The 11,805-nt window shown below is 34.8% G+C and overlaps 1 protein-coding gene across 1 annotated transcript; it reads left to right on the top strand.

Annotated features, from left to right (window-relative positions):
• The first annotated feature begins 4,578 nt into the window (after positions 1-4,578).
• On the top strand, positions 4,579-10,140 carry LOC109170567 (U3 small nucleolar RNA-associated protein 4-like). Its single transcript, XM_019319734.1, has 11 exons — positions 4,579-4,837; positions 4,932-5,075; positions 5,564-5,852; positions 5,943-6,006; positions 6,107-6,220; positions 6,377-6,539; positions 7,147-7,300; positions 7,398-7,996; positions 8,563-8,744; positions 9,065-9,325; positions 9,557-10,140. Exons 1-11 carry the CDS (start codon positions 4,667-4,669, stop codon positions 9,873-9,875), a joined length of 2,460 nt encoding a protein of 819 aa, XP_019175279.1. The 5' UTR covers positions 4,579-4,666; the 3' UTR covers positions 9,876-10,140.
• Positions 10,141-11,805: the final 1,665 nt, after the last annotated feature.

Below are 11,805 nucleotides of genomic sequence, written 5' to 3'. Positions count from 1 at the left end.
GGAACGGCGTGGCGGGATGCGGTGGTTTACTCAGGGACGAACACGACAACTGGTGTGGGGGGTTCATTTTTAACATAGGACGGTGCCAATCGATTGAAGCGGAAGCATGGGGGATTTTTCATGGGCTACGCGCAATGGATTACGGCGCAACAAAACTTGTAGTGGAATGTGACTCAAAGAGGCTTATCAACAACCTCCACATGGCAACAACTGAACAAGATATAGACAGTAATATCATGTGGAGATGCCGGCGAGAGGCTGTTCAAGAGATGGAATTCGTACATGTCTTAAGAGAGGGAAACAAGGCAGCGGATTGTTTGGCTATGACGGCGCTCGCCGTTGGTTTTCGTGCTCCCCGGAAGCACCCCCAGAACTAAGAGAAGTAATTAGGTACGACGGGCTGGGAGCGACGTTTCCCAGACGCTTATGATTTGCTGGGTGTACCCCTCCTTACTAATTCAAAAAAAAAAGTAATTATATTTCTTTAAATTTTCCCCATATTTGTTAACTTTATATATATATGTAAAATAATAAAATAAATTACGGAGTAAAAGATAATACAAATTCATGTCGTTTGGTTCATAGATGATTGATGGGATTAATGATCAGCATATTCTAGAGCCCTCTTGTGGATCAGAAAGTGCATTGCTGAACCCATGCGACAACTTTTCACGTAAAGGTCAGTTGAAGATAAATTTATGAGTTCGTTTACAACTTTAAAAAATAAAAGATTTTTTAAAAAATTAAAGAAATTGAGAAGTGAAAAAAATAAAAATGAGAGAAATTGTTTACTAAAATCATTTCTCCAATTGCTTATCTCCTCTTCTTTTTTCAATTTCATCTACAATTTTGGAGAACTCCTATTTGGATATTTCTAAATGGAGGAGTGGATAATGGATATGGGTGAATAATGTACATTGTGGGAGGTTGGCACTTCAACTCTATATTGATGCATAATTATTTTTGCTTCTTCACTTTTCTTAAGTTGCTTGCCTTGCTTCTTTGGCACCTCTTTTTCAAATTGTTATTGTTTTTATAGTGGAAACGCTTCTTCTTCAATTTTTGATTATTAATTGTTATTATTATTGTTGTTGTTGTTGTTATTATTATTATATTATCCAAACAAAACACGTTAGGCGCTCTTTAGGCATCGATTTTTTTTAATTAAAAAAAAATTAAAATGAAAATTTATCAAAATTCACTAATAAAACATCAGGTTTCCATAATTATTTCATACAAACTATTTACGTAAGTGGTTGTAAAATTGTACAAAAGAATGTTTAAACCATCTAAATACATTAAAAAAAAAAAAAACTAACTAAAATTAAGAGCTAAAGAATTTTTTTTTTTGAGAAATTAGTGGTCAAACTGCCTTTGGCTGTTTGAGGTGGATAGATCTAGAAAGAATACGCGATTTAATTTTTTTTTTTTGTCCAAAACGGACAATCGAGTCAAAAGTTATGCCTCAACAAAGTTTTAAACACTAAACCTAAAAAAAATAAAAATAAAAAATAAAAAATCAGCCAAACCGGCAGGCCGCGGAGGAGGCCAATTCCGGCCTTCCTCGCGGCGGCCGGGGGCTGCCTAGCGCCTAGCGCGATTTTTGCAACACTGTTATTATCATTATTATAGAAAGAGAGAAATAAGAAAATTAGAGAATTGAAAATACAAATTAGAAAATTGAAGAAATGGAAAACTGGAGAAATGGATAAAGAAAATTTGAGAAATGAAAAACTGAAAGAATGGAAAAGGAAAATTGGAGAATTCGAAAAATGAAAAACTGAAAATGGAGAAACAGATAAATGAAATAAACGACCCCTATGTCTTTCAACAATGACTTATGGTGTCGTATAAGTTGTCTCGTTTTTTCCTTTTATATATATATATATATATATATATATATATATATATATATATATATATATATATATATATAGAGAGAGAGAGAGAGAGAGAGAGAGAGAGACACACACACATACAAGTTACACTATAACTTATTTTTCTTAAACTCTCAAATTATTGGGCAAATAATCCAAACGTCCAAGAAGCATTGCATGTCGGAAAGGTTTGAGAATTACATCTACTAATATTTTATATATGAGTAAATTTTCAAAATGGTCCTTCTGTGTATGATATTTTTTAATTTGGTTTTCTTGATTTTTAATTGTACCCAATGTGGTCCTTCGACTATTGAATTTTAAATCAAAATGATCATCTTCCGTTAGCTTTGATGTTAAGTGAGTGTTAAAATGAAGGACAAAAGGGACAATTTATATTGTTTGTTGTTTTAAAATGGAAAAATTGTAATTTATGTCCTCCATAATATGTCAATTATCAATGTCACTTCTGAATTATTAGTGGTGTAAATGTTGCCCCTCAAATTTTAAAACGGTACATATAGTGCTCTCTCACAGTGTAAATGTTGCTCATCATTTTCAAAATGGTACATATATTGCCCCTGTCGTACGGTACAGGAGGGGCAATATATGTACTATTTTAAAAATTTAGGGGTAACATTTACACCACTAATAATTCATGGGTAACATTGATAATTTACATATTACGGAGGGGCATAAATTACAATTTTTCCTTTTAAAAATCATAAAAACTAGAGAAATTGCATGCAGTGACCTCTCCCATGTGATAGGTCATGAGATCGAGTTTCAGTGGGGGGGGGGGGGGGGGGGGTTGTTGACTCTTCGTGCTTCATTAGGTTGAGAAAGTATGTTTGAACATATACTACAATACAATGTAATACAATCAGTAGCATTCAAAAAATAATATGCTATAATAGCAATTGGACTTGATGATTTTTTTTATTTATTATTTTTGAAATAAAGGGTGAAATAGACCATCGAACTGCACACAAAAATGTAATTAGATCACTGAACTTAAAAACCTACAATTGGATCCCTAAAATAACCATTTTCATACAATTAATTCAATTTATAGATTTTTCAGGTTTCTAGCAGGTCACCTCTAAATTAAAATATTTTTTAAAAATTATTATTTAAAATTAAAAAAAAAAAAAATTGTCTCCGGCCATGGAGACGTCTCCATGGCCGGAGACGAAGAAACCTTCTTTTTCTCTTCGGCGAGAGACGAAGACGTCTCCATGGCCGGAGACGATTTGTTTTTTTTTTTCTTAAATTTTTTTTTTAATTTTTTAAAAATACTTTTAAATAATTATTTTAAATGTTAATTTTTTTAAAAAAAATATTTTAAATTAAAGGTGATTTTGCTAAAAATCTGGAAAAATTATCAATTGGAATTGCATGAGAATGTTTAAAGGATCCACTTGTAATTCTTTTAGGTTCAGTGGCCTAATTACATTATTATGTGTAATTTGATGGCCTATTTGACATTTTTTTTAAAAAAATTTAAGAAAATATAATGGATTTTGTTATAATTAATGTTTATCCTATTTCGCCGTACTATATTTTAAACCCATAAACTTAATTTTAGGCCCATTAGGAACTCAATGACAAATTATTATGTGGACCTGGGTCCACCTTTCAAGATAGATCCAAGTCCAAAGTACACAATTTACATACTAAATGTTTATAATTTAATTTTAAAAAATTACAATTTGTGATGATCATGTATTGTATTTACAAATTCTCAAAACTTAGAAATACAATTTATATTGAAAATATTCACAATTCAAATACAAAAAATACACAATTATAAAATGTGGACCATCATCCATGGTATAACAACTGGAACTCAATATAGGAGGCTTATTTGACTTTTTTTTTTCTTTTTATATTAAGGATTAAGGGGAGTATATTACTATATTTTATCAGAATAAGGGTCAAATAGGCCACTGAACTGCACACAAGAATGCAATTAGGCTACTGAACTTTAAAAACCTATAATTAGGTCCTTAAACTAACCAATTTCATTCAATTTGTCCATTTTTTAGGTTTCTCAAGTTACTAACAAGTTACCCCTCCACCTTGGATGCATGTGTGGCATTTAAAAAAAAATTATTTAATTTTTTTTTTGAAAACTTTAAATTAGTTTTTTTAATGTTTAATAAATAAAAATTAAAATAATTTATTTTTAAATTAAAATTTTTTAATATTTAATAAATAAAAACTAAAATAATTTTTTTTTTTGAAAATAAAATCCAAGCCATGTACGACGTCTTAACAAATTATTTTATTTTCAATTTTTTTTGTTTTTATTTATTAAATATTAAAAAAAACTAATTTAAAAATAAATTATTTTAGTTTTTATTTATTAAATATTAAAAAAACTAATTTAAAAATAAATTATTTAAAAAAAATGACACATATGCATCCTAGGTGGAGAGGTAACTTGTTAGCAACTTGAGAAACTTGAAAAATGAACAAATTGAATAAAATTGGTTAATTTAGGGACCAATTGTAGATTTTTTAAGTTCAATGGCCTAATTGCAATCTCGTGTGCAGTTCAGTGGCCTATTCGACCCTTATTCCTATTTTATCTAATGTTTCAATGTGTTATTATTATAAATAGTAAGGATTAGTATGCAATTATTTATACCCGTTTTTAACCAAAAAACCCGTGGAGAATCTGGTTCAAATACATCTCTTAAACCCTACTTTCTCTTTCTCTATTCCACCGTTTCCTCAAGACTTCTTTCAGACTGCGAGCTGTTTCCTCCTTCCCCTCAGACGAGATGCTATTCCCCGAGCTGTATCGGGGCCACGTGGAATATGAATGGCGACCATCGCCGGTGGTAGCCCTAGCCACCAGCGCCGACAACTTCCAGGTCGCCGCCGCTCGCGAGGACGGCTCTCTTGAAATATGGCTGGTCTCTCCCGGCTCCGTTGGCTGGCACTGTCAACTTGTACTGATACTTCTCTTTTATTTATTTTCAATTTTCTAAAAAAAAAAACGTAGTTTTGCTCTGGATTTGATGTATTCATCTGTTATTTGCATAGAGAATACATGGGAATCCTAATTCAAGGATTTCTTCGTTGGTTTGGTGCCGGCTGGGGTCAAGAGGCTCGCCGTCAGGAAGGTTGTTCTCGTCGAGTATTGATGGATCAGTTTCGGAGTGGGATTTATTTGATTTGAGACAGAAGGTGACCTTCGTTGCCATTTAGATTGTAGCCCTTTCTGAATGAATATTTTATATCAGATATGCAAATGTTAACAAAATATAAAGATCCAATTTTGCTTGTGTATTTATATAACCTTCATTTAATAATTTTTTTACAGTTAGTTTAGTTTGACATTTTATTCCAAGTTACAAACGTAATTAGTGATTTCTATAGGTCATTGTTTATTAGCCTATATTACTCTGTATTTTTTAGCCCAGCATTTATTTTTTCACCAATTATTTATATTTATAATCTGTTGACTTGCATGGCATTTTTATGTCTATAGCTTTCATCTCCAAGATTAACTGAATTGTTTTGTAGCACACATAAAAGCTTGCCTAAGAAAACACTATGAAGTCTAGATTTTTTAAAGATTGGCATTTTGAAGTATTTGAATTATTTAAATCATGGACTTGATATTTCTCCACTTGTTTGTTGTATCTAATATTGTTTTGTATGACTTTCTGCAGGTTGTTCTTGATTCTATAGGCGTATCTATATGGCAGATGGCTTCACAACCCTGCACTAGTCGGCAAGATAAGCCAGATTCAATACAGTATGAAAATGGCAATGCCAGTGAGAGTGAGGACAGTGAGGACAGTGAGGACGATGACAACTCTGTTGAGCTTTCTGAAGAAGAAGATCATGTTAATGAAGAAAGTCACATAGCTTTTGCATGTGATGATGGATGTGTCCGAATTTATAGTGCTTCTAGCTTAGAGGAATTAACACACAAGAAATCATTGCCAAGGATAAGCGGTGAGACAGCTGCCTGCATACACTGTCAAGAAGCTTTTTTTTTTCTTTTTTTCTTAGGGTTTATGAAAAAAACTTTACTTACTTTTGCAGGGAGAACATTAAGTGTCACTTGGAGTCCTGAAGGAAATAGGATATTTTCTGGGAGTAGTGATGGGTATGTTTTTTTACTATTAAACATGAGCATTTTTAAAAGCATGGTTCTGTTCAAGATGTCTACTTTTCAGGTTTATGAGAATTGAGTTGATATTTTGCAGGTTGATAAGGTGCTGGGATGCAAAGTTAGGTCATGAAATCTATAGGATTACAGTTGGTCTTGGAGGTTTGGGTAGTGGAACTGAACTTTGCATATGGTCCTTACTTGCTCTGAGGTAATACTGGATAGCTAGCCTGCCCAATTCTTTGTCCTTAATTCTCCCTCCTTTCTTGTGCATAAAATGGATAATAAAGGATGCATGAAAGAACACTGTTTTTGGATATGGATTTCTTTTTCTGTGTGGCTTCTGATGTTACCCTCACATATTCAGGTGTGGAACCCTTGTAAGTGCTGATAGTACTGGCAGTGTTCAGTTCTGGGACACCCAGCATGGAACACTTCTGCAGGCACATTCTTATCATAAGGGGGATGTGAATGCTTTGGCAACCTCTCCCAGCCACAACAGGGTATTTTCTGCTGGCTCAGATGGTCAGGTATATGGATCACACACCACCCTAATACTTGAGTGTGTTTGTGTTTGTGTTGATGTAGCCAGGTCCTAAACTTTTAAGTAGTATTCCATACAATGGTTTGGTATACAAGTATACCATTTAGTGCTTTTGAGTTGCACTTCACCTGTTTGACTTCTAAATTGAACACAGTATTGCATTGGGAAAATGAATTTGCCTATTTTAGTGTTAGAAGGTCAAGATAAGTGCTACACACTTCTTCGAGTGTTGAACTGAATACTGCAAGAATGTGAGACCCTCACACTATGTTTTTAGTCAAAACTCAAGTTTGCAAAATTTTAGAGATAATTTTTCTTCTGAAGTCACAAGTTTTCTTCACCTTCACTCATCTTCTCTTTGAATGTTGACGTCAAATTTCATAGCACCAGCAATATTTTCCCTTCATGATATACCCAGTTATTCTTTATTTCTTCTTACTACAGCCATACACCTAGTTGCTGCTACATGTCACATGTTGCATTTCTCTTACATAGTGCTAACTTGCATTGTTCTCCAGTGAGGTTAATTTTGTAAAAGCTATCACACATTTAGGTATAATTGCTGCTGACAGTTAAGTTGATTTCACTTGTAGGTTATCCTCTACAAGCTCTCTATTGATGGAAATGAGACTGATGAAGTAAATATTTCCCCTGTAGTGACCAAGAAGTGGGCTTATGTTGGTTATGTTAGAGCTCATACACATGACGTGAGGGCCTTGACAATTGCTGTTCCCATTAGTCGTGAAGGTTCATTTATATTGCTCTGCTTTTTCTGAATCTTTTTTTTTTTCTGGTACTCGTCAAGGTTTATTTATATTAGTTTATGTATTCTTACTTTTAACAGACACATTGCCTGAAGAAAAGGTGAAGAGGCGTCGTGGTAAGGCGAAGCCTCTTGATTTTAGTTACCATAAGTGGGCGCATATAGGTGTGCCAATGCTTATCTCAGGCAGTGATGACACTAAGCTTTTTGCATATTCGGCAAAGGAGTTTACCAAGTTTTCTCCACATGATATTTGTCCGGCACCACAGAGGCCATCTATACAGCTTGTAACCAACACTATTTTCAACCGTGCTTCATTGCTCTTGATTCAGGATTCATATCGGATAGATATTTTTAGCGTTGGTGTAAGAGATGGTGTTGTCTCCAATAGTGGATCTAACCCTTCTGGTGGGGCTGCAAAAACAGATGTAGTTGTTCGGATTAAGTGCCAGGCTTCTCGGAAGATCACATGTAGCTCTATTTCTCCTTCAGGCGCATTCTTGTCTTACTCTGACCATGTTAATCCCAAACTTCTCCAACTTAACCGAACTGGCACTGGGACACATACATGGCAAGTGAATAAACGAAAGCTTCCTTTGGAATTACCATTTGCTCATTCCATGGTATTCAGTTCTGATTCTTCACAACTGATGATTGCAGGGTGTGACAGAAGGATATATGTGAGTCCTTGCTTTACATTTTTCTTGTTTAAATTAGATAAAAAAATAACTCTTTTTTGCCTGTCCTATGGAGCTTGGTGGACTCATTTAATTCGTTTTTAAGTATTTCAGATTTTTTTCCCCCATGTAATCAAAGCTTAAACAACCTGACATTACCCGCCCTTGCCAAATCTTTATCAAAACAGGACTTGGAAAAGAATAAAGCTGTTTGATTTCTCAAATATTTTTGGGAGAAATAGGATTCTCATTTGCTTGATTGTATGTTGTGTGTTTTACTTTTATATCGAAGTGATGGTTTGTTGTTAGACCTTAACTAAAATGCTTAAAAAATAAATAAAATACCAGGAATTTGAGATTAAATTTTGAACTCTGAGATGCTTCATGTTCAGCAATCAGCAGTGAAATATGGAACTTATTAAGTTGGACTGTTGTATTGAATTTGGATTTGAGGTGCTCTTATCACCATTTTTGTCTTAGATTCACCTGATGTTTTGCTTAGACAGCTTATTAGTGTTTGGTCATATCTGAACATGTTTTTTTGAAGTCTTCACTCTAAATGCCTGCAGGTTGTTGATGTGGGAAATTTGGAAATTGTTCATGTATTCACACCTTGCAGGAAAGATTATGATGAAGAGTTGCCACCTACTGAGCCTCCGATAACCAGAATGTTCACCAGTAGTGATGGGCAGTGGCTGGCTGCTATCAATTGCTTTGGAGATGTGTATATATTCAATCTAGAAATACAGAGGTGTGCAACGTGATATGCATTCAATTTTTACATCTTTTTCCTTTACCCCCGTTTTGAATAGCTCTTTGGGTAAATAAGATCTGATATACTATCAGTCGGCCTGTGGTCATGTGTTCCTGAGACTTGTGTGTATGCCTCACCACGTGATCTATTAATCAAATTAACTTGGCGAATAAGTAAAAATGTTTGTAAATTTCAAAATTTTACTTCTTTTAGTAAATTTCTTTGCTTTACGTTATATCCTCCATTGAACCACAGGTGAGCACGGTGGTTGTAAATAACTATGGGGTTAATGAGTAGGATTATTTTATGTGCAACAGGCAACACTGGTTCATATCAAGGCTGGATGGATCATCAGTCACGGCTGGTGGGTTTACGCCCCGAAATAGCAATGTCCTTATATTATCAACATCTTCAAATCAGGTTTATGCATTTGATGTGGAAGCCAAACAGCTGGGAGAATGGTCCATGCGGCATACATTTTCTCTTCCAAAAAGTTATCAGGAGTTTCCTGGTGAGGTGATTGGCCTGTCTTTTCCACCATCAGCCAAATCCTCCACCGTTATTGTCTACAGTCCAAGGTATTGATGTCACTGTTTATGTTTGTCGGCAAATATTTTATCTGCCTGCTTTACCTTCATAGTGTTCTTTCATTTACCATCTTCTTGAGCACCACGTTCGCATTTTCAGATTCAGACTCAGCTGGAACTTGTCTAAGTTTCACGTTTTTTGTTGAACTTAATTTCTGTTTATTGAAAAAGTTTTGCGTATTTCCCTGCCCTAAAAAAAAGGGTTTGTGTATTGTTTTGTAGGGCAATGTGTGCGATTGACTTTGGGGTGCCGGTTGAAGTAGACGATAATGACCTGGCAAACAGTCAGGAGTTGCTGTTACGGAAGATACAGGGCACCCCTCTGAACGGAAAATTGAAGCGGAAGTTGAAAGGAACGGAGTTAGAGATGAGTCATCAACATTACGGTAGGAATAATTTTATATTTGGTGAATTCCGAGATCCTGTTTTATTTCTCGGACATCTATCAAAAAGTTCAGTCTTGGTCATAGACAAACGATGGATTGACGTGGTTAAAACATTAGACGCACCGCCTGTTCACAGACATATTTTTGGCACGTAGTTACATCAATACAGGCGGTGGTTCTATTAACACATCACAGTAGTAGGGAAAAGCTTGCTCTAATGAGGAAAATCAAAGTACCTTTACTCTCAGCTCTTATTCCTTGTTGTCTGTCGGGGGTGTTGGGTGAAGGGGGCATTTTTCGTTTCTTTTACAAAGCCATGTTGTGTAATGTATTCCTTTGTTAACATCTGAAATCAAATTTTTGAGTTCAATATAATTCTTTTGATTTGCAGGTTATCTGCTCTGCAAATTATTTAGATTTTATCTGTTCAATATATACACATTGATTTTGCTGTAGGTTAGGTCTTCTTCTGCTTAGGCTGTGACTCAATAATGTTCTATAATCATTAGAACATCATTGATTGGCATGATGCTTGTTTGCTGGTTTGTATGATCCACGAATTCATGCCATTGGCTAAGGTATAATGTACCTTCAAAAGCTATGGGGTCTAAAGTTAAAAGATAGAATTTCTGCATTATGGTATGATGATATTGACATTAGAATCCAGCCAAAGTTCAATTATTAAACCTAGTAGCTTGAATGATGATTCGAGTGGGCATCTCAACATCTACATTAGATTTCGTTGAGGCCTCTAGCAGTAAACTGTGCAAGTTGTTCGAAATAGTATAAATTGTTCACATGTCAATATCAAATGATTTCATTGAGGTTTTTATCGTAACCGAGCGTAATGGTATACACTTCTTAGATAGTGAGATTGATTGTTCGTATAGAGACAAAAGTCCGCCATAGTAATGGTATATATATATATGCTTGTCATATTATATTGTGAGATTGATTGGTTGAATAAAGACAAAAGAAGGCTATAGTAATTCGAGAATTCAACTGATTTTACTAAGAGGATCAAAGGTATGTCGAGAGTAATAGGATTACTCTCAAGAGATATTATGACCCGAGACTCAAGGAGTTGACCGGACCAAGGTAGTTCAGGCTAAGGAAGCCGATCCAGACCAAGGTGGTTTGGATCGACTTCCTCGAACCTGACCAATGTTATCCAAACCAAAGAGTCAACCCGAGTCCGATGAGGGTGACTCAGACTAGGCGTGGCTAGACGGCCCATTGTGGTCCGGACTGAGGCATTTTCGACCAAGTTATGGGCCCAGTCCGTGGGCTTTGACCCATTCTTGCGGCTCTTCACATTTTTAGCTAGATTAGTTGAGCTTCTATTCCATCATGTTCAATCTCAAGACAAGACATTCTATGTTTTATTATTATAGAATATTTCTTGTAATCTTCTTACATTAATTCATCCACTATCATTAAAATCCTTTACCATTTTATCTTTATATTTGATGCGAATTAAGTTGATCCACGCATATCACAGGTCAATTAATTGCATCATGAAGCATGATTCATAATGTGTATGGTGAACATTGGTCCACTATATAATGACTTGTAGAATGACAATTGTAATTGGTCCTTGGCTCCTTGCAGTTGCAGAGTTGCAGTCTTATGTGGGAGAGGCTGATTTGACTGTCTTGTCAATATCATTTGCTCACCACTATTGGTCCCTTTTCTCACGTCTTTGTTGGATGTCCACTTTTAACTCAAGTGATATCAATTAAGTACTCCGTATTTTTACAAAATTAGAAAACATACATTATAAATTTTGTGCTACTTTGAAACATCGATTCAAGTTTAGGGACAAAGTTATATTTACAATGTGACTTTAAACCATTATAGAAGTTACGGAGTATTATATTAAAGTGTAAAATAACTTATCACAAGAAAAAGAAAAAATTACTTCGTATTTGCTTTAAGAGTTTAAGGTGGTGGCTAAACATTCCTCGTACCTTTTAATATTTTGATGGAAGATAGGCCGGGGCTTTTGAGGCTAAGGCGTGTGTCGAAGTTGGTGAATTAAGTTTGTAGTTTGGGTTACCCATCCTCTTATAATTTAAAAAAAAA

This window comes from Ipomoea nil, unplaced genomic scaffold, assembly GCF_001879475.1.
Source record: "Ipomoea nil cultivar Tokyo-kokei standard unplaced genomic scaffold, Asagao_1.1 scaffold3321, whole genome shotgun sequence".
Lineage (NCBI taxonomy): Eukaryota > Viridiplantae > Streptophyta > Magnoliopsida > Solanales > Convolvulaceae > Ipomoea > Ipomoea nil.
The sequence above is the reverse complement of the archived record's forward strand: the minus strand, read 5'-3'. Positions and strand labels throughout refer to the sequence as shown.

Bases quoted from the DNA above. Each gene is read 5' to 3' on its own strand.
- LOC109170567 (XM_019319734.1), top strand. From the start codon at position 4,667: ATGCTATTCCCCGAGCTGTATCGGGGCCACGTGGAATATGAATGGCGA. The intron at 4,838-4,931 runs GTACTGATACTT...TTATTTGCATAG, and splicing joins TTGGCTGGCACTGTCAACTT to AGAATACATGGGAATCCTAA. The intron at 6,540-7,146 runs GTATATGGATCA...TTTCACTTGTAG, and splicing joins CTGCTGGCTCAGATGGTCAG to GTTATCCTCTACAAGCTCTC.